The sequence below is a fragment of the Egretta garzetta genome, unplaced genomic scaffold (genome assembly GCF_000687185.1).
Source record: "Egretta garzetta isolate BGI_Z169 unplaced genomic scaffold, ASM68718v1 scaffold360, whole genome shotgun sequence".
Taxonomy (NCBI): Eukaryota; Metazoa; Chordata; class Aves; order Pelecaniformes; family Ardeidae; genus Egretta; species Egretta garzetta.
In genome coordinates this window covers 493,688-517,274 of record NW_009258261.1, presented here as the reverse complement: position 1 = coordinate 517,274, position 23,587 = coordinate 493,688, and the positions used below count along the sequence as shown (strand labels likewise).

General features: G+C 44.9%; 1 protein-coding gene across 1 annotated transcript in view; it reads right to left on the bottom strand.

Moving 5' to 3' along the window:
* Positions 1 to 22,111, bottom strand: part of SPRED2 (sprouty related EVH1 domain containing 2) — a 26,960-nt gene extending 4,849 nt beyond the window's left edge. The window contains exons 1-4 of the mRNA XM_035894959.1: positions 22,017 to 22,111; positions 20,573 to 20,750; positions 19,085 to 19,253; positions 16,227 to 16,291 (exon numbers count right to left, since the gene is read on the bottom strand). Of these exons, the coding sequence (XP_035750852.1) occupies positions 16,227 to 16,291; positions 19,085 to 19,253; positions 20,573 to 20,750; positions 22,017 to 22,111 (507 nt within the window). The remainder of the gene's footprint in view (positions 1 to 16,226; positions 16,292 to 19,084; positions 19,254 to 20,572; positions 20,751 to 22,016) is intronic.
* Between the last annotated feature and the right edge of the window lie 1,476 nt (positions 22,112 to 23,587).

The window sequence follows — 23,587 nt, the reverse complement described above, 5'->3', positions numbered from 1 at the left end:
CCGCCATGTCAGTAAGGGTATTTCCACCATGGCAAGCTCACAGAGATGTGGTCAGGACAATCAAGGACACAGGACGGCTTCTCAACAACAGCTAACTAAATAGCCTAGGTCTCTCCAGCCTGCAAAAGAGATGATGGAAGGGACCATGAAGTTGGGAAGAGAAGAGGTCTACCGAATTGTGAGTCCCATGGGAACATGAGTAGGAAGAGATTACTCTTCTGGTATCCTTCAGAAGAGAGGATCGTGAGGTATTCACAGGAACAGGCTCAGATGAGGTTCAAAAGGAGGCGGTACTTCTTACCAAGCCCATAGTTAAAACGTGGTTCAAGAAGCCATATGGAAACCCTCACAAGAAAATAAGTGACTGAAGATCAAAGGCATGACGATGCTCAGGCCTTCAAAAGTGTACTGTTCTTGCAGTACTGCTCCACTGCAACTGAACCTGGACTTGATGACTGGCGAAAATCAAGCACGTTCTCAAAGAAAAGGTTCTCTTCTCTTCAGCCAGGCGCCACTACAAACAAATGATGGCAAGGCTCTGTCAGTGATGGAAGCAGGAACAACTTCTGTCCCTCACGACAAGACTGGGTCTTGGCTGGGATTTTCTACCACCATCATAGCAGTGAAAATTTTGGGGAGGATGGTGGAGAGGAGGAGACACAAGAGGTTTGTTGCAGGTCACCCAAATACAACAACCTCACCTACAGGAATACATCTAGAAAGGACGTGGTCTCCAGAGCCAGGCTACTTCACCAATGGAAAAAAAATGTCCCAAACCTCCCTGTAAAGCCTGTTGAAACCAATCCAGCTCCAGTATTTGTTTTTGAGGGGAAACTATTGAAAACATGCCCAGTAGCCACATAAGAGAAATGAACCCAAAACTGAAGTTGTTGGAACAGGGAGTCCGCTAAGAAACTCTGTTTCAACACGCCCTCAAATGCTCAATTAGAGAAATTCGTGCAGCACGTACTAGAGCTTTGCGATTGCCGCGGCAGTCGCGAAGCCTTGTGGTTTCACTGCTTGGATAACAAAATCATTAATCGTGACCATAATAGTAATTTTATAAAACCCATGCAACACATTTCCTTCTGCAAGTGAGCTGTACATATCTGAGTGAGCACACGTACCACACGTTTGATATGGTTGCTTTGAGAAACACCGAGCTTCTACAGGCAAATTACTTTTTTTTTTTTTTTACATTATCACAGTGCAAAGTCTCTGTTTCCCCCTCAGACTTTCAGAAGTGACTCATTAAATTAGAAAACCCTAGTCATTAGTAAAGAAGATTATGTTAATCATTTACTGCTGTTTACTTCTCATTGAAATGGATTTGTTACACAAGAACAGCCGGCTAATCAGGTGCCTAAGTAATATTCTGAGATAAGCATCTATCATAAAAACCAATGAGAAAAAGAAGCCTTCTCCTGCTCCCAAACTGGACCGATCACCTTGCCTCTAATGGCTTTACAGAAGAGTTTCACCCCTTGTGACGCAACATGCAAGGGCGACTACAAAAAAGAAAAAAGATTAATCTCAAAATTATGAAGCAATACAGTCTGCAGTGGCTTGTCAGAAATCAACTGCCAGAGGGAAATTACGGAGCTCTGTCACTCCTAACTTCCCGAAGTGTTCTCAGCCATCTAAAGCATTCACATGTTTGCTGTCAAAAATAATTGTGGGTCAAGCAAGACGAGATTGTTTTTTTTTTTTCTTTCCTCTAGGATGTTAGTGGTTACATGAGGTAGAGAGGACAAGGGGGAACAGAAGTATCACAATGTTGAACAAGTAGTTTCGCAAGTCATGGTCCTAAAGGGATCAAAACCGCGTGCCAGGCCAGCCTTTGCAAAACACACGAGCCCTCTACAAACCGACCTGCTCTCTACTGCCATGCTCTGCTTTGCTCCCGCTGCCGTGCAAGCTCGCTCGCTGCGTCACCCGTATCTGATGGGGGCTGCTGACACACAGAGTGGAAATGCCAAACCTGGTGGGGGCTCAAGGTCTCATCTTTACCAAGGCAACCTTCTGCAACAGCCAAACCTCCTTGTAGCAGCTCCTGTGCTCACTTTGGGAAGCCTGGGCATGTTGAAGAGGAGCCCATCGCCACCGTGTCATCTGAAAAGACATCCCTGACATCCCTCAGGACAAGAAACCCAGCTCCCTCATCAATTCACAGCTTGAGGATGAGCCTGGAAAAATGACAGCCAGCAAGCTGCATCCTCCCCCAGCCATAGCCTGGCCACCTCCGGCTGAGACCTGCGCAATGAGCTCCCCAGAGGCAGCCAGAGCCCCTTGTTTGTGTGCTCTGCCCAGATGCAATCCCTTGAGAGTGCCATCACAAGCCAGCTCTTCTTCACTTGGCCCTTTTGATTTGCTGGAATAAGGGAAAACACAGCTGTGCTATCAATACAGAAAGGAAAAATGATAAAGTCGGCGGAACGGTACAGCAAGCGAGCAGTACTGAGCTAAGCGCCAATCTCAACTTTATCTGCAGAGCCTCCGCTGTTTATGAACTTCACAAAGAGGAAACCTGAGAGTTATTTCGGACGCACAGCAAAGAAACTTCCACCTTTCCAAATAAATTAAGATAAAATATAGCGTCCCAGAACTCCCTCAGCTTAATCTTGCCAGAACAAGTCCTTCCTTTCCCCTTCAGCTTTTTTTTCTTTAAAGCCTAAAGAGATACAGCACTTTTGAATTTCACAGAAAAGGAAACAGCAAAAATCCTAATTTTTGTCTCAAAATACCTTTTTCTCTCTATTCAAGGAAATCGGAAAAGGAAACAGTTGCCATTTTCCATCCACCTCTTAAGTGTGCTCTGTGTACTCAGGACAGCCCACTTCAAAGGGGCTTAGATTATTTAAGTATTAAGAAAAAGGTTCCCTGTGAAAAATCTTTTAAGATTTGAGACTCCTGCCTCCTGAGCACAAGCTCTTAGTTTGTCACAGCAAGATAAAGCCATGGGAGAAAAAATGCTTTTGTCAAATTTCTGTTTGTTTCCTATCACTGAAGGCAAGACAAGAACCGTATTGAAGAAAATCACTTCCACACATTTTTTAAACGTTTTGACACCCTCATCCACTGAGAACCGTTGGAGATGAATCCAGTTCTACTCCTTAGCAAAGAGTCTGGAGGAGAAGCTTCATGTTAGATCATATTCCAGTACAGTTCAAAGACAAGTTGGCTGTACACAACCATTACAAAAAGCATGGATTCAGATTTTTCTAAAACCAGGACTATAATTTCTCAAGTGTTTGGACTGTTTCCTAGTCACCACTTACATAAATACCAATATAAAGTGCAGAAAGCTTGCTAGTTTTACTGCTACCTTTTTTATTTTTAAGTTTCGTGGTCACGGCTTTTAGTGCCAGAAAGATGCTGGTGGCTGTGCTGTCTTAAGTCAGCAAAACTTAAGAAACAGTTACAAGGATTCGGTGCGCAAGATCATCTCCATTAAGCTAATGCTAAACCCAATTCTGGCATCATCAGTCAGTTCTGCATGGACCACAGATGTGGCGTAACAGCTCACTTAGAGGAGTAAAAAGAACATACGAGAATCAGACATGGTTAAGCGATATGGCAAACACTCAGATGTGGTAAGGGGGAAACCTCAGTGAGATTTTCCCATTTCGCTTCTTCCCGGTGATACAAGGCGTCAGACACATCTCTGCAAAAGCAGCCATTTGAACAGATATGAAGAGATATGCCTGCGGAAGTCAGAGGAGGACTGAGATAAGACAGCACCCCATTTTACTTGGACTCAGCCCAGGACCAGAAGCTGTGAACAGGTCCACACGACATTTCCTTCCCATACGATACTGCTCACCTTGCCCTGCTGCACCACTGGGCTAGAGCACTGCTTCAGTGAAGGAAAAATCTGTGCATCAGGTACTTATAAGGGAAAACCAGAATTTTTTAAGGGGAAAAAAACCCCAAACCACAAGCACCAGTTCCTGGGACTGCTCCCAGGCAGCACGGCAACCCACAGTACAGTGGTGAGAGTGGGATGGCTCTGCATACCCATGCAGCACTCGTGTCCTCATCGGTCTGGAGAGCCTCTCCTTACCAGGACTCCTACGGTTCCCTCTTCATTCCTGCAGCTCCTCCTTGCTGTGGCCTGATTGGATTTCTCCATGCTGAGATGAGCTGCATCGCTTCAGCGGGATCTTTTAACCTAAACCTGGGAACTGTTTAAACCAACCAACTCCTTCAAACCATCTTGGGACAGAGGCAGGCTTTTCCTTTTTGTAGAGAGGGCTCTATTAATCTGTTTACGCCTTGGAAATGACATCTCAGTGCAGACTAGAGCATTGCCGGGATGATCAGCTGCCCAATATTTGTGTTTGTACAGCTCCGTGAAGATTAGCAAAGCCTCCCTCCTCTAACAAGTAATATTAGCCACGTTACCACAGCTGTCCTCTGCTAAGGCCATGAGAGGTGGCCACGGAGGTCTGTACTGCCACGAGGAGGTGATGGTCCCTGCTTCTCCTTCCCACTGGTCCCATCACCTGCTCTCTGCGCATGCCTGGGTGAGAACCACAGGAATCCAGCCCAAAATAATTTTCGTATCAGCTCCTGATCCCAGCTGACCACCCATAGGGGCTTGTACCCTGCTGGCCAGGGGAGTCTCCAGGTGAAGCAGGGGGCAGAGACGGGGGTGTCCGGAGAGGGAGGTGGGTGCCAGCTCTTCTATAATGTCTTCCGTCTTTAACCCGCTTGCCATCAGCATAGCTGCAATTAATTTGGAAAGCGCTAGCTCCTAATTTTAAGGCGCTCACAAGGAACTTAGCACATCCAATGCTGACGAAAAGCTTTCCTTTCGGAAGACGGGCAGGGATGCTAGGAAATAAAGGAGCAAAGCTCGGCCGAGGGGTTTTAAACATTGGATGTGCACAGGGGATGGGAAGTGCCTGCGCTGCTGCTGAGCGCAGCCAGGAACAGACGGCTCCACAGAACTCACCACTGAATCTCAGCTCTTCTGCACAGAAGTTTCCAAGGGGGTGAAGAGAGGGGAGACGGGAAATAAGATTTGGGGAGAAAAATCCTAATGAAAATTAGATTAGCTAAGCTAAAAGAATCGGCGCACCTAATCCATCATTCATGCCTTTGCTATGTACAAATTCAACACTTCGGCCCCTGAATTCATCAGCGTGCTCCTCCTATATAATACTCCACGCTACAAACAGAGGGGGAAAAAGAGTTAAATGCAAACTTCCCACAGCAGACCGATACGGTATTTTAAGAAGTCAGTTAGGGGTCGTTTATTCACGCAGTTACGAGCATCCATGTTATTTTAGCCGGAATTCATCACCAAAATAGTATCCAACAGCTGATGCAAACTTTTAAAATACCCTCTTCACATGCACTGCAAATATGTCAGGCTCCACTTAAAAATGCAATGGTACTTATTGACTTCTTCCTTTCCTTCTCCTTTTGCAGACAGAACCAGAGACAGATGAACTGCTCCCTATAATCACTTCTGATTTAATTTTCGTAAAATATTTACGAGATACAGGGTGAGCAGACCCTTGGCAAAACACATTAGGCAGGTGAGGGAAGCAAACAGGGCTATTTAGATGCAGTTGTTTATAATGAATTTCTGTACTGGGCAGAGGTCCATTTTGAGCTCCCTGGACTCGTGTATTCTGGTTTTTTTCCTCAGTTAGTATCAAACATGTGCCTGGGGGCGAGAGGGCAGTACCATCCTGCAGTATTTTGTCAGCCAGAGGGGTTCATTTTTTTTTTTTTTCCTTTAAAGTGGTGAAAGGGGGAGCCTACCACTTTAAAGGAAAATCATCCTTGAATCCTCACGTAAAAGCATACTTCACCACTTCACTGTTTAGCTTTACCGAACTCCTCCTTTTCCTTTCCAAACTCCCCAAAAAAGAAACCCCAAGCAAAAAAAAAAAAAAAAAATTATCAAGAGGATGCAACAGAATTATGGTTAGACTAGCAAAACTCGGTCAGACGCGTACTCCAAGTGGCCTGAACTCTCTGTGTTTTGGGTTTTTTTCTTTGCTTTTCTACCTGTTACATGAGACAACAGATTCAAACCAGATTTGCCAGTGTTTAAACAGCACATGGAAATTACAGGCTCCCACATGAAGAGCAGGGCAATGCAGTCATTTGCCCCGCGGTCCCAACTCAGCCCCCTCCATATCACCAGCAAGACGGATGCTCCAGCTAGGCACCAGGACCCAAATACTTTCCCCCCTCTAAATTTCCCAGAGAGGCCGGGATGCCGGGGCTGAGCACGGCTTTGCCCGCTCACTCCAGACCCGAATCCCTCCAGCCCCACCAGCGTCGCCAGGTTATGTGCCAGGCAGCAATTCCCTAATCCTTTCTGCCGCGGTGTGGGAAGTTGTCAATCGTCGCTCTGTCCCCCAGCCAAGGCTGCCTTTTTCCACCATGTCGGCACCCTGTGAGGGTTCTGCTCTGCCTGTCACCTTCAGAAGCAGCGCCCAGGGCCAGGCCAAATCCAGCCAGCACCCCCAGTGCCTCCTACCACAAGCGCCCCTGGACAAAGCATTTTGTTCAAACAAGCAGCAGGAGAGGTTGCAGCTTACGAATACAGCTGCTTGTTGAAAGTGACTTCCTTAGGTTGTGTATTAAAATAATAGAAAAGGCCATTTTCTGTCTTCACAAAATTTTCAAGCACCCCATGGCCAAAAAAGGTCGATACACTTCAAAGGATAACTGAATAGAAGGAACCTAATCTAAAGCTATAGTAATATCAACTATATATTTTCAAGGTAAGAGCATAACATTTGGCCCCATCAACACCACCTCAGCTATCCTGTCTCCTCCTTGTCTCAAAGGATGAATTTGGCAGCAGCAACATGAAGGAGGAAAATGCAATAAATACTAAGCCAGGCTCAACTATGTGTGCAAGAACCTCCTTACTTGTACCACTGGCACAAGGCACAGCTAAGGTCTGCAGTGAAGCTGGCTTGCAGAAAGCAGCATATCCCAAGGCCAGGGGGTATGCAACAAAATTTCAGGCAGCACAATGAATATTAGCGGGGCGGCAGAGGTTTTTTGCCGCCCGCTTAGCTGATCTCTCTTACAGTTTCCCTTGAGCCAGCACTTCTGCTTCTCTGGCCCCACAGCGAGCTGGCTCGAGGAGCTAAACCACCGGAAAAGTATTCTCTTTCTTTTATAGGGCTAGTTTTTGGTTCACTTCCCCGGGCTGGCTCAGTGCAGGGTCAGCTGTGCTGGTAAAGGGGGATGGCAGGAGCCCCTCTCCGCTCCGCTGGCTCTCAGCAGCGCCGAGGCTGAGGATGCATCAGTCAAGCTGCATCCCTCGGCTGATGGTTTCACATACAGCGCTAAAATAACCCCCGCAACCTCACTCCTGCTCCCCCACACCGGCTCCACTCTTGGCACGGCTGGGCTGCAAGAGCAAGGTGGGGGGAACCGAGCTGGCTGGAAAATAACTTGCTTTTCACAGGCATCTTGCCTCAAATCAGGTCCCCCTTACATAATGCTGAAGAAATGCCTGGGGAGCCACAGCTGAACAAAAGCAAGGCCAAACTGAGAGGGCCACAAACCCAGCCTGTGAAGCTGCGTGGACAAGCCAAGGTAGGCAAAACCGCCACGCACTGTAAACACAGGAAAAACGAGCTATACTTGCAAACACTGCTCCTGGCTGCGGGCGAAGGATCAGAGCTATACAAGGGAAATAGCAAGGGCCACGGTGGCTGCTTTTGGGGACGAACGGCAAAGCCCACCTTCAGCCAGGGGTCCCAGGGATGGCTTCGTCAGCAGCCAGCACTGTGTGCTCCCACCTCTGGATGCTCACCCCCCTGCATCCCCCCTTTATCTGGGCTGCTGCTGTTGCCTGCAGGGCCACGCGCTAAGTCCAACTAGTAAACTGATCCAGGTTAAAAAATAATCCTTTAAAAAAAAAAAAGTAAAAAAAAAAAAAAAATCTCTTCCCCCTCCATTTTCCTGTATGTTAAGAAAGGGCAATTTCATCTTGGCTGTGTTCTGTTTCCGACACATTTGTGCCTTAAGCACACGAATGCGCTAAAGCATTCAGCTCCAGATGAATTAAAAGGGAACACGCTCATAAACAGCTTCACACTTGAACTCATCACATAGTTTTTAAGTACATTACTACAGAGCCAAATTACTTTTTCGGAAGACAAACATGCAGCTTAGCTGATTGCCAGTATGAAATGGTGCTACGATGCAGTCAGATCACAAATCCATCAGCTGGAAACTACAGCTAGGAAGGCACCAGTCAATTCACCTTCGGACAAGGAATCCTACAGGCAGGTTTGCTGGTGACCCTTCTCATCCCAAAGCCTCAGGTGACTGCATATTACAAGAAAACAGGTTTTCAGTAATCCGAAGATTAGTTAAATGAATACAAGTCTGCTTATACATAAAAAAAATAACTAGAGTGTAAAACCAAAAGAGCTGGCTAAATGAATACAAGTCTGCTTATACATAAAAAAATAACTAGAGTGTAAAACCTAAATATGTAAAACCTAAAACACTAAAATATGCCACCATATCATCATCTAAGCCCAAGGAAAGGGGAAAACAGGTGTTAAAAAGATAAAGAAATGAAGAAAACCTGATAAAAATCTCTTTTGAACTGCTGGGGCAAACTTAACAAAACTCAATACTTAACCGGTGCACAAATTACAACACTTACAAGTTCTGGCAAGATACAGCTATAAGGAAACTTCCATCACAGCAGAAGATCAAATTTCAGTTTCCTGCAGGATATATCCCAATCCCAGCGCAGGACCAACTGTGTTTGTATGCGGGAACGGTACAGAGCCAGAAAATATACTACAAAAACAATCTTGAGAGGAAGAATTGTGACAAGAGAAATTGCTTACCCTCAGCAAAGTAGCTCAACACATCCAAGTGGCTGCTATAATTAGCTACATCAAAACTACACAACAGCAAGACTTGGAGTATCTGATAGCAATACAGGTTATTTTCTGCTTAAATATTTGTTACCAAACGAGATGCTGCTTGCCTTGTCTTTGCACAGATACCCCAAATGCCCCAAGCTCTCAGTAGGCTGATATTTGCAGGACCACTTCCCAGATTTGGGCTGCTATTGGAGATGGTGGGGATCACATCCTTTCTTTTGGGTCTGGTTTTGTGACAGCGAACACTTTTCTGCCTCCTCCACAAAGTGCATGCGAGTGCCCGTGGCCAACTGAATTTCCGACTGCATTCCCATCATCTCCCCGCCAGCACGATGGCAACTGCTGGACCCTAGGGAAGCAGTGCAGTACTGGTTGGGTAATCCCATCTTTTACAGGAGCTCAGGAGTTTGAAGACTGTGTGTGGTAAAACAACCAGACTGATACAGTTCGGTTTAAAAAAGCAAAAAAAAAAAAAACCAACAAAGAAAAGGTTTTACTGTTTTAAAGCCTAAGACTCAAACAGTGCCAAAGCAACTGAAGTTTAGCGTAGCAAGAAAAGCCTGCTTTGCCCACCAATGATTGACCTGAAAGCAAAAAAATACTATGACAAATACTATAAAGCAATATGTGAATCGTGCAAGACCTCTACTTCTCCTTCCTTTCTTTTAAAGCAATCAAATAAAGCTTCAAATCTACCCCACAGTTCTCTCTCCTATCAGTTCTTCTTGGGTCTTCACTTGATTTACATCTCATGAATCTGTTACATACATTAAGAAGAAAGGTTTGACGTACTGCGTGCCTCCAGACCACAGCAATGTTCCTATTTCCTTCTGTCCAGATGACAGGCGGCGAGTGAGCAAGGACAATCTATAGCCTGTAGTAGATAGTAACCGCCCCTATGGTTTTGAAGGACTTAAAGAAAGAAGCAGCTGCCACCCCAGACCACAGCAGCGATACCTCCATCCCACTGACAATCACATTAAATTATCAGAGTATAGCTTGCTTGTAGTGGTAGAAAGAGTAAGGGAAGAAATGGGTTAATTTCCAGCCTCACCTAAAAGAAATGGGAGGTCCTGAAGGAAAAGAAGAAACACACCACTATAAAAAAAAACAACTGACAGCCATAGAAAAATTTTCCACTTGCCTACTGAAAAATCTCTTTGAGCATTGGTATCCATTCCCATTTGAGTGACATGAATTTGTTGTGGGCAAAGTTAACCTGAAGAAAGAAAAAAAAAAAAAAAAAAAAAAAGGAATACAAAGAAGCTAGCCTTAAAATAGCTGCATATTCAGGACCTTTTCACTGCTTTAGTGGCATCTCTCCTGACCTCTGGCATGAAAGCAGGAAGAATTCCATTGAATTCCAGCTGATATACCTTGGTAATGGAAGGAAATAAAAACCCGATTAAATGACAGATAAACCAATTACTTCAGATGCTGGCGCTACCTTGGGAGTCAGCCTGCTGGACCAAATCAGGGCAGATTTCACAGCGCTGAAGTGCGAAGAGCAAAAGCCGTGCCCAGACACAATGAGCAATTGCTAAGTTGGTGTTGGACCCACTGCTGAAGTGTGGGATGGGGATGCCCAGAGCACTGTGTATACTTGAGACACCCAGCTATAAGAAATATGAATAAATCTTAGTCCAGTTCATTGCTCAAAGCCAGGAAAGGGTTTTTTCGGTGGTTTTTTTGGTGTTGGTTTTTTTTTTTTTTTTTTTTTTTTTTTTTGAGGGAAGGATTTGAGCCTGTTGGTTTCTGTGTGTGAATTTCTCTCTTCTTGGCAAGTACTTTTTTTTTTCCCCTCTTTTAAAATCTGAATTAGAATAGCTGTGGTTTACAATGCAAGCCCCAGATCCAGACATCAGAGGATGTGGCTAGCAGCAATGAACCCTTCGGTCGTACATGCACAGCACAGCTGGCTGCTGAGCAGGAAGAATCACACAGGTAAGGCCATCTAGTCTATCGTCGTGACAGCCCCCTAATCGCTTTGCTTAGCCTCACAGAGCAAACAAGGTGGATTTGCTCGTGGTGACAACTTAAACACCACACTCCACCGCCCCCCTACAGAGCTCTGCTCCTCCAAAAGGTATTTTTCCTTTCTGTTACTCTAGCTTAGCCTTAAGAAAAAGGAAATTGCAGGCTCTTGTCGCTCCTCAGTCCCCGAGCGCAACTCACGAAATAAATCTTGCAACTCAGTGGTCCTCTACTCTCGGCAACATCATTTTCCATGGAGGGGTGGGACGAGAGATGCTCCAGCGTTGCACAGAACTTACAAATATATTCCAAAGTAATTGGACTGGGTTTCTACATGTCTACTTTAAACAGCTACAGTGGTTCTTTAAAAGAACCATCTGAACGTGAAACGTCCAAGCCAGCAAGAAAAATTAGATTTTGTATTTATCTAACTAACATAAATCTTAAAAATTTTAATAGTGAGGCTGTAACATGCTTGAGGCCCACATGGGAGATAAAAGTAGGGAAAAGGTTTCATGGAAAGGCAGCAGGGAGAAATCTGTTTTTTTAATTAGGGAACCAGAAGAGATGCAAGGAGGACTGTAACGTTAACATCTGCCACAATCCGCACCACCATGGCGGGGAACGGGTAATTGCGTCTGTCTCTTAAACGACTGTCAGCAGCGTCCAAGCCACATGACAAGCTTCCTAACTCCAACATCCCCGAGCACAGGAGTACAAGCTCATGCTGAGAAAAAGGCACGAGGCGTGCAGGATTGCTCCAAACACACAACTTCATGGCAAAAGGATGAGTCTGAAGGCTTCTGCTGGAAGCCCAAAAAGAAAAGTGGCGGCAGCAAGATCTGTCTGTGTCACCTTAGCGAAGCAGGGGAATATCTTCCCCAGCTAGTAGTTGGGGAACCAAGGTAGACAAGCTTTTAGCCAGGAGTCAGCAAGAGAAGCAATGGATTGAGCCTAGGTGCCTTGAAACACAATCCTCTAGCTCAGCTGTACAGCTCCAGATCACGCCTGCTCTACCTGCAAAATTCCGCAAGTCTCGTTCTGAATAAAAACTAGGATTTTAAAAAAATTATTACTGATTACACAAAACAGCTATGATTGTAATGTGCATATCAAACTTAGTGAGGCTGAGTTTTGTTGGTTTCTCCCTTATCTTCCCGTTAACCCAGAAAGGGACTGCAGTCATTTTTAGGTTCGCAAACCAGTACTGACATGGGAACTGAATCTCCTCCCGCTAGTGGGCATCTTGTCTAAAGCACTAAAGCAGGCACAAGGCTGCGGATTCATCTGAAAAACACATGAGCAGGGTTTCAGCCGAACTGGTCATAAGGTTTTGGAATAAACACCTCTGCTTTTTTGGGTGAGTTGCTAAAAGAGACCATTTCAGGCACTCTGCAGACTCTGGAAGACATTGACCTTTCTTTCCTTGGACTCAATTCACATTTTTCACTTCATGGTCACGTGGGATTATTATCTGTAATTGAAAGTAAAATTGTAGATTAAGGAAAAAATTTTGCACAAGAACTCAATTATATGTCAAATTCTGAGCTGAGGAACTACAGAATATATTTGGTCCTTATTAAACGTTATTTCTGAAATGAATGTTAATTAAAGAAGGCTGAAGATGCAGGCTGGATGGATGAAGACAAACAGAACAATCTCAGACCGCTGCAATGACAATGTTTCCCCCAACGGAGACAGAACGGATGGCTAGTCTTGCTCAGATTGCATCTCTTGAGAGGACAATTTATAATGTACAAGACAGGAGAAATTTATTTGCTAACATATGGAAAACATTTATGGGCTCTACTGAGGATCTGGAATTAAAGAAACACAACTACGTATTGTTAAAACTTCTAAATGGAGGTTTCTTTTTAGAAGTAAGCATTCTTCCCCTCAAGTCAGTGACATTTATTTCTATATCCTTTTGCCTTCTGCCCTGTCAGGTACGAATTTCAGAACACTGGTTTCTATCGATTCATCTAGCTGCTGTAGGTCTAATCCACAGGAAAACTATTAGATGGCAAACTCCTGCTTTTACAGATATAACCCAGGCTTTGGAACGATGGATGGGGAGCATACACCGCAGGGATGGGGCAAGGTACTGCTGCCCAATTTATCGTCTTGGCACTGCAACTTACGGTGATGGGAGGAGATAAGGCTACTGACAGCAGTGATACTTCCCAAGCTAATGCTACGCAGCCACAGCTGTAGGTAATTCACCCCCTTAAAAACAAAAAACCCCACCTTCTGGTACAAGAAAATGATCCTCCATTAAGCCACACAAGATCATAGCCTGCGGAAGAGCTCTACCTCTGGGGCAAACCTTCTCTTCCCCATGAAAATCACTCGCTGGATGCCTGGAAGGGTTGCGTGCTGGCTGATGAATAAACAAACCGGATGATACATGAGTTGCACGCACACAAGTATGCACAAAGTCATCATCCCACGGAGCAGTACTGAAGCTATCAGGATCGGGGACAGTATAAAAGCCCTGCATCAGTCAATATCCAACAGCCATATTGGGGTCAATGCTTATACATAATGAGGGTCGTTGTTTTCAAGTCGATACCATTACATTGATGCAAACATCAGTGCTGATGGGCAAGATAAAGCTGGAGTGGCCATCTGCAAAGCAGCATAAGAAATGTGAAGTTTTGGACTGCTGTGGTTGAACAGATTGAAACATCTTCAAGGAGGAGCAGGACCTTGGGCCAAATATTTGAGGCAGCAGCGCAACAGCAACGGCTGGGATTTTCAGAGATGGGTAAATGACTGATTAAATGACTCAATCATGCAGATGCTTTTGAAAATTCTGCCGCACGCAGTTAAGTTTATTCATGCATGTGTGGGAGAGGGGGAGGACTGTGAAGATTTTAATAACTACCTTAGGAAATAAAAAAGAACAAATGTACTTTCTCTTTAAAACAGAGCAAAAAAACCCCCAAACCCCCAAAATCCACTGCTGTGGCTGGGGAAAAGAGTTTACAGGGAAGTTGTGAAGAAGTTCTGTGAGCAAGGATGACCAAATGGACTATGATACACAAGTCAAAAAGTAGTGCAAAGAAAGAATGACACAGAAGGGGAAAAATAAAACATATCACAGGCCTATCAATTTCTTCCCGTCTTAAAACCCCACCATGCTTCAGTCTGTTATTGCTGGCTTATGCAGACTTCATACTCCACCATCACCTACCCGATAAATGGGAAGCTGGGAGCTTCAAAGATCTGAAGGACTACAGAAAAAGGAGAGACTTCATCCCAGGAAAGCCAAGAAGAAATATTCAGGGAAAAAGATGTTCCTAAGCCCTGATTTTTGGACTACACCACCACACCCACCCCGACGTGACAGCTTGACCAATGACACCACGTGAGCTACCACCATTGGTGTAGTCCCTCTCACTACTCCAGAGATCATGCAATGTGCAGAGAGTACTGGCAGGCAGGGCACAACCCTGGAGCAAACGTCCCCCTGGATCCCAACAAGGTGCCAACCGCAGCTGAGGTTTCCCTCTGTGCTAACACTATCGAGCAGCTTGCTCCTCCTTCTCCACCAAGCATCCTACCCATAAATATCTGCACAGTGGGGGGTTATCTGTCACCTCTCCGGGGTCAAGTAGGGGGGAAAATCTCTCACAGTTTCGGCTCTTCACTTTGAATGCAGGAGTTTGAGTGATTTTGATGCAGCTGGAGCACCATTCATTCAACTTTCCCAATGTAAAGCAACACCTACTTAAAGGCAACAGCTTTTTCCTCCTGGTAAAAAGCACCTTACAAGTTTAAAAATCAATACTCAGCCACAAGATTGAGCTTGTGGAGAAATACAGGAGCACTCCCATGTCCCTAAACATCAGCCAGTTGGACTTCATCAAAAATATCCTTTCCTGTTTCCACAGGCTACTTTTCACTGCTTTAACACTGAATATTTCCACATCTAACCCAGCAAGAGCTGGCACACACCCGCCCCAGGCATGTTTCAACAGTCGTCCCCTTTCTGACGAGCACCAAAGAGCCGCACACAAGTCCAACGTGACATTCAGCCCCACCAGAGCACAGCTCACCCAGTGAATTTGGGGACAAAACAGCACAAATTGGTAAACTGCTCTGTCTCCAGTGGTGCTTCCCCCCACCCCATCCTGTCCCATCCCATCCTAGTGCCTATAAATCACTTCTGGCAGGTAGTTGGGAAGCAGCTGCTAATGATAGTTTTGCTGCGGAGCACAGGAAGTCACCTTTTAACCCTGCCTGCTGTTGTTTGTCTCCCAGAGCTGTGACAAAAGGACAGATGTGGACAATGTGCCAGCCGTCGGGAGGATCTGGTCAAAACCCAGCAGGGAACCTGCCCTGGTGTCATACCGGTGAAACATCACCCTCAAAACCACCTTTCAGCTTCAGGTGCTTCCCAGTGCCTGTTCTCAAATGGCTTGATGTTGGTCCTCAGTTTTCCCTCATTCACCCTAAAGATGCAGGGAAGCACCCCAAAGACAGCTTTGAGTTTGCTGTTGCTGTGCTGAGGATGTCCCACCTTCCATCCAGTCCCCACCTGTGCCACGGGACAAGGAGGGCATTTATAATACAACTAATGCACGTACGCGTTGGGGGGGGGGGGGGGGGCTCGTGATTGGAGCTGAGCAATTTAATAGACAAAGTATTCGTTGTGAGCGTCTTGTTTTCAGCCCATGGAATATCCACGATCGGATTACAATTTCATCTGACAATTTTCCCCCCCCCCTTTTTTTAAAGTGTGCAAGTGTAGCAGGCACAGTAGCTGCTTCTGTTTCAGAAAAGCTCCAAAACACATTTTAGACATTACCACAAATTAAATATGAGCAACTCACTCCTACTTAAGTCACCACTGGTTAGGTAGACGGCATGCTACTGTGCCTTCCTCCAGCTGAAAAATACTTGTTTGAACTTTCTACATTTCATGCATAGGTGAAACACCTTTGAAGTTGGCTTTTGCTAACAACTGCAATTCAAAATCTCATTTCCTTGAGTAAGCACCTGAGTAGCAGCCATCTACTCCAGCTTGTGGGAAGCTTTTTAAGGACAGAGAGAGAGGTATTAAGAGGTGTCCGCACCACTCAGACCAAGCCATAGGAAACGTGAGAGTTATTATTCACTCACTTCTATCCCTGACATTTGCTCTGCCATGCTTTTCACGTGGTGACGGGAGGCCAACAGAAACCCAAGGCTTTACCCTTCTGGAGACAATATATTTCCATCAAATAAAACACACCCACTGGCCACACATGATGATAGCTGGAAGCCAACCCTGAGGCATAAAAAGAAAAACCCTTTCCAACCTGACCATGTAAACTGGAGCGTAAAGGAGAATGACCTTGGGTGAGATGTACTTACAGTGAAGACATCATCATCGCCAACCTCGGCCTCGTTGTGAAGTGTTGACGAGGAAGTTGTAGACCCTAGAAAAAAGTAAACGGCTTTTTAAACACATGACATTTCTATGCAAGTTTTTTTTATTAGGCTGGTAAACATTTGGATTCTCACAAGTTTGTAAGTTGCATCTCTAAGGAAGAAAAACCCATCTACTGGTAGCCGGGTTGGAAAGGTAAAATCTGAAAGTGTTTCTTGACACACAACTGCATGGCTGCCAATGCTAATTAACTATGTTAAAAATAGCAGTTACCATTTCCAGTTACAGAAGACTTTCATTTCTGAAGAACAGTAACGCTACGTACTAGTCAGTGCTCAAGACTAGATCCTCAGCTGTCAAGAAACCATATATGTTATTCTTCATGTATTCCCTAAATCCAGAGGAAAATGACTTTTTATTTAAAAAAAACTCCAAACAACAAAACCCCCCCCAAACTTCACTTTGACAATGAAGAGTTAGATTGGGTTTTTTTCTTCTTCTAATTGCGGAAGTTGTTATATATTGTAAAGGTCTTCTCTGTTATCAGCTATTTCCCAGAGAACCACCTTGCCCCACAAAGGCAAAGTATGTGAAAGGAGCTGAAATGTGTAAAGCCATAGACAAGAGCAAAACACTGGGGTGCAGTTCTCATTAATTACATGGCAATCATCTGGAAAAGCAGGAAATCATATTAAAAATCCTTCCTCCAGCCTCTTTCCCCATCCCATGGGTGTCCTGCTCCAGAGCTGCTCAAGAGCCTGGCCAGCACCCACATCACAGAAGGGCAGAGGGGAGGGTGGCATATGCTATTGCTGGACTTGGCAGTAAATTTAGGCTGTGGCTGAAAGGGGGTGACCCCTCTCCCTACCCCCAGGCCAAGCATCCTGGACCCCTTTCCCAGCTGGCTTCACCCACCATGAGGCTGCCAAGGAGGGTAGGTACAGCAAGATGCTCTGATGGGGGGTGACCCAAGCCTAAGGCTTTTTTTTTTTTTTTATGTAAGCCTACTGTTACACTGAATCAGGGCCACATCACATCCCTAACTAACTTTTACCACCTTCATTCTGGAAATTTTTTAAAATAATGTGCTTTATGTAATGCTATCTGCACCAGCCTTGGTGGCTGTCAGTTGCATCACCACGAAGATGTGCAGAGCTAAGTGTGAAAGCCCACTTAAAACACTAAGTAACATGGAAACATTTGTGCCATTTGCTACATTAGCTTTGAAAGTAAAAATCCAGACGCTCTCCAGAGCTGCATAGGATTCCTGTACTGGTGCACAAAACTTCCATGCTTCTGATGCTACAGGGAACAAGCTATCGGTTAAATATTAACAATAAACCAGTGATTTCATGAAGTGAAGTTCCAAATGCAAATAGTTTGTTGTGCTTAATGTTACCTGCTAAATTTGATCAACTACGCAAACAAAAATGAACGATAAATGAAATCCACTGCCGGATGCTGTGTGTGCCTGAGCCAGTTATTGTTTTTCCTTCAGAAAGCCTTATTTGGAAGTTAAGGAGGAACACATTCATGAGGATCAGTCTGTGCTGTTAATGGGATAAATATAGATTTGCTGATTTTGAAGCATCTGAGATAAAGCAGAACCTGATTTTAAATACCTCCACTGTAAAATGGATCAGAAAGAGCAGAACAGGAGTTGCCACATACCGGCATCTCCAAAATACTACTCGATACGGCTGAGTTATCACCTCCTTGAAACTTGGCACAATCCCGTGCCACTTACATAAAACAATTTTCATGACTCAAAATACTTCCCAGTTTTAACAAGAAAGAAGAAAGCCCAAGGCCTAGCTGTAACTTCTTCACGTTAATGGCACAGGAGAAATCAAGTGAATAACTAGTTGAGAAGATCCTTTCTATAGCTGATGAGGTATTTACCAGGAAAGAGCCCTGGGGGATTAATTCTCTCCCAGTATCTACCACCTCCATGTTAAAGCAAGGACAGGGCATACAGAACATTAAGCCATCTTATGGAGCTAGTATCCTCAAAACATAATACCTTCTGTATATAAAAATATCCCAGTCACACCGTGTGAGAAGGAGAAAGGCTTTGGACCACTAAGTCCCTAGATAAGGTGGCGCGGTTAAAAAAAAAACAAAACCAACAAACCCCAAACCAAAAAAATCAAGCAAAAACCCCATGAAGAATCAAATTTCATTAAAGTAAAGTACTATTGAATTATAGCTGTATTATGATTGTCTGATTGCAATGAAATGCGAAAAGGAAAAATTTATGACAACTTCAAAGCATGGGCAATTCAAACACTTTTTTTTTTTTAACAGAATTAAAAAACAAAACCAAAAACACAACAAAGTCTTCAAGAACTACCATTCAAGAGGACGCAGACAAAACTAATTACTGCAAAAAAGCAAAAACAAAACAAAGTTTTATTCAACTCCAGGAAAGAATTCATACCATGATTTAACAAAGACTCAGTAAGACAAGATTTGGCTGCATATAAAGAAGAGCCTGGGCTGTTTGAGTTGCTATTGCTTGCGTGAAACCCAAGTCTATCAAAAAAAGCAGTAATAACAGACTCAGTGATAATTAAGAGGGGAAGTCTGGGCAGACCAGGCCAGATAGGATTGGAAAATACTTGGACTGAAATCCCTTCTCTCCTTAAGGGATAAAAAAACCTCAGTTCTTAAGAGTAAACTGGGGCTTGCTCGGCATAGGGTAAGTGCCCGGCTACAATTTGAAGAGACGTCCAAGCCCAAGAACTGATTTTAAACCCACCCCTCTTCCCAGCTCCATGACTCAAACCCCCTTGCCCACTCTTCCAAGGGTTGAAGTGGCTGCTGCTGCACACTGCGGTACCTTCAATGAGGTCCTCGATGGCTTTCCTCACTCCTCTGTCAAAGGCTCGAGCGTCGGCGGGGCTTTGAAAAGTGAGCCCAAACTTTCTGTTGTCGACTTTCCAGTGGTGGAAGGTGGGGTTTGCCTTTGTGTACACCAGGTCCTTCTTCACAAAGCACTCCAGCACCACCTGGGAGGGCACAAGCCCCAAAAGAGGAGTAAAATCACTTTTCCCGCTCCAAGGACACAGCCGGCACCGTCTCAGCCCAAACCCATAAGCAAGCCAAGTCATGCCTCGCACAGGGGAACATCCTTCCCTACCAAACTATGACTAACGAACACCAGACACTGTAATTGTTCTCATAACCATTGCACATTTGTTTTTGCTTGTGCTTTGAGTAGGTGCTTGCTCCCTACCCCAGCAGCCCATTTTGGACCCAGACCCAGTGCGGCACAGGTTACAGCTGGTGGGGGCTCAGGTGGAACGAGAACCTCTTCCCTCAATCATTTTGCTCAACAGAAATTTATTCACCAGCAGGTTTAGGAGGTGCTGTAACATTCACCTCACCTTTTTTGCCTCCCTCACCCCTAGCTGGGCACTCATCTCAAGCTCTGCTGGGCCAAACCCCACGATGCTCAAGGAGGACAGCAATGGCTTCTAAGTCTTACCCCATTCCCCCAAACAGTAAGCATGGCTCCAAAATAGCATCAAAAAAAGCATCCTAAGCAAAGTAGTATTGCAAAAGACAAACTGTACTTGAAACAGCTTTAAAACGCCAGTCTTTTTGAAAGCAAGATCATTTCCGACTCAAATAATGCGGTTTTTTTTTTGCCTAAACACTGAGTTTGCAGAGCCTGTGCAGGAAGCATATTTTAAACCAGCCCATCTCTTCACAGGAGCAAATTTCAGAAGAATCAAATATGTACAAACTGTAACATCCAAAACGGACCCTGGAAATGGGGAAAAGGTTTTATTAATTTGATTTGTGCAGGGAAAGAAGAGAGCTCCTTTTTAGATAAACAGCTACCAGGAGAAATCGAGTGCGTCAATTCATAAGAGACAACTTGTCTTCATATTCTCACTCTGCTCATTCAAACCTTGAACAGCACGCAGCATAAATAATTCATGGCAGTTTTAAAGGCTTGCACTGCATTACTCAGTGCAATGTGACCAGCTTCATGGGTTCTTTACACTTCAATTCACTTCTCACTTACCCCTGCTAGGTCTTAGAAAAAAAAAAAACCACAGGCCCTTTTTTCAATCATCAAAGGAGGTCTTTGCACATGGATGTCGAAAATTTACCTGCTCCTTCCAGGTGGCGGCACACCAACCTAGACAGCAAAAGATGGCAATCCCAGATGAGGACGGGTTTGTTTTGTCCAATCTGGTACTATTTGCACATGCCTGTTTTTTATGTTTTAAAAAAACTTGCACAAGAATACAATAGCAATAGACTTGGGATAATTCTCATTATAAGAACAGAAAAAAGTTGAATTAGGGTCTATTACCAGTTTGTCTTTCTGCCTTTCACCATGGATTAGAAATCCACTTCTTCCATTGCCCTCCGGGTATGTGACCTTGCAGACGCCAACTCTACTGAGACCGCCTCCTTCTTGCGGCAACCATCCCCCACTGGAGTCATCTCGGGTCATAACCACAGCTTTGACTCGCACAATATAGCTGTCACTGCAATGGTAACAAAACAAAAACAAAACCTTTTGTGAGCATCACACAGTCTCATCAGTGTTTTTCTTGAGGGTGGTATTTCGACAGCACTGGTCTGGCCCCAACACAGTTTCTGCCCAGGATGGAACTCCAACTCTGTGACGGATGGCCTTGACCACTCAAGCCACCATAGGAAAGAGACCCATCAAACAGCAAGGAATGAACCCATTGGGTCTCCAGATGTCAACATACAGCTCAAACAACCCATGGTCCCAGACACTACTTCCCTCATGCAGCTGAGGACAGGGACCAAAAGAGCAGGGCGAACCAGGCAGCACCCCAAGGCTACCACCCACAAGGTATGCATCGGGGCATCAGGTCTCCAAAGTGTTGGAAGAACATGTGGAGCTCAAATAACCCACGAACAGAGTGTTTTAAGGTTTTCGTGATCAAATTAGTGAAGTGGGCTTTGGAAGATAAATTCCTCTGCAACTGGGGCAGCCTTATGGGAAAAAAAACCACAAGTGTGGCTCCAGCTGGTACCTCAGACAAAAGGAGACAGGAACAATCTCAGTTCAGATCATCAGGACCACATCATGTCCCTAAAACAGCTCCACCAGGATTTCAAGGGGTCCTCAAAGGTCACTTATCATAACCTCACAAGAAGCTATTCTGGAAGGACCTGAGATGCGGGGATAATCCAGGTGTCCATCACAAGGGGTCAAAAGAGTTCCCTCAGCAGGAGACTCTGCTCCCCCAGTCCTCCTCCTGCACCCTTTCCACAGAAAAGTTGCTCCAGCATCTGCTGGGAACATCACCAGGGAGGGGGTCATTTGGGAGCAGAAAGGCCACTACAGGACATAAGGAAAAGCTGTGCACCTTGCATGGGACACACAACAGACTCCAAGCTGTCCCCACCCCAGAGCTGCTGCAAAATACCCAAATTAGCTTTTCTGCCCTCACGCTGCTGCTGAGTCCTGGCTCAGTGCAACCCATCACGTGTTAGACATCGATTAACCCAGGGACTGCTCAGGAACAGCACTGACAGCTGTGACGCCCTCACAGGGAGGTCACCGCGGCACGGTTAGAAGTCAACCATGCATGACCAGGGCACTGCTGGCTGCAGAGCTGCTGAGACACCCACTGGCGCCCACAACGGTGCTGCAGGGAACTCAAACCTGGGCAGAACTGGGAACATTGACAGGGACTAAGAAAAAAGACACACACAGAAAACTGCCCAGGAATTGTCCACTGCCAGGTGAGCTCAGGAGGAGGAGGAAGCTCAACCTGTAGAAGGCTCCAAGAGGAGGCCTTTCAAAAGGACAGGTATCATTCTTCAGGGAATGAAATTCCTCCTTGAAGAAAGCTCTGTATCCGGACATTTTCCGAGCATCCTGCACGATGTGACAAGAGAATGGGCCCTTTCTATCCAAAATTACAAGCAGTGACAGCTTTCTTCATCCTGCACCAGGTAACACCACCTCTTGTTTCCAGATATTATTTTTGCATTGCTTTTGTAATCCAAGTGCTAATACTTGAAGTCTGAGTTCCCCTTTCTCTAATACAACCAGATTTTATTTAATACCTAAGCAAGCAGCCTCATGGGTCTTACTTGAAGGCAGTTTTGAGGACAGACCACGGGAGGCAGCAAGCATCTCCTGGCCAGAGGCACCTGGGACCAGCTAATCTCTTCTGCAGCGACAGATTTTGCAAAAAACTCACGCTGCGATTTTCCCTTCACCGGCTTTATTTTATGGATACAACAACTTTCTCACTGGACCTACACGATGAAGGCAGCACACAGATGCATAAGGTTCATCCCCTCTTGCTCTGAGGACTTTGCACTGGCTGACGAAAAGCTTTTCAGCCTACTCAGAGACAGAGACATGGCCTATACCACAGTGGACACACACAAGGCATTCACAGAACCGAGAAATTACATTTTTAAGAATATTTTTGCTCGAGTCCTTAAAAGCAGCATCCTGGTACAGGAAACAGGGCAAGCCTGTCTATAAACAGATCCAGTTACCTTTTTATGTTCCAATGAAAACCCATTTCTAGATTTTACCAGTTGCAACTTTAATCTCTCAGCTTGCTGATACTCAGAATTAAGCAAAATACTTCAGCTAATTTCCTACTGCGCAAAAATTGAGCTGCTTCCATCCAAGACAATTTTTCTTTTCTTCTCTGTACCCTTCCCATATGGTCTATAAAGATTAGCAATTAACAGATAAAGAAAAAAGAAAGACAACTATACATTTCTATATAGTTCTCCTGTTGCCCAAGGATCCTTTCTGGATTTATTTTTAACTCTTCTCACTTCTGGGGAACTCCCATTAAATTTCAAGCTCACTTCTGAAGCCAGAGCCGCTCAATACGACATTCCTTCCCATCCTACCGCAAAAGTCATCCACAGAAACTGCTTTTTTCTCCTTCCACACTTGAAAATTGCCACTGGCAATATAGCTTCCTGCAGGATTTACCATTCACTTTTATGGCAGCAGCCGGAGCCTTTGGCTGTCCCGAAAGTAATGTTGGCTTCGGTTACTTTGCTGCAGGAATTGTCCACTTAAAGGAAAATTAAGAAAGCAGCAGCTACTCAGTTACTTCTTGATTTCTACCAATTATTTGCGTGTTTCCATCGCCTCTCAGTGATTTCTCTAGGCTCATAATTGCATTTGAATACTAGTGGACGCCTACACATTAAATTTAGTTCCCCTGACTGCTAACCTTGCCCATTATAATCACAATCTGGTGGGGCACAGAGCCATACGGTTTTCATCTTCATATCCACACTGGTACCGCGACCTACGGCTCTTACAACCTCTGCCACCAAGGCCACCAATTTCACCCACGTG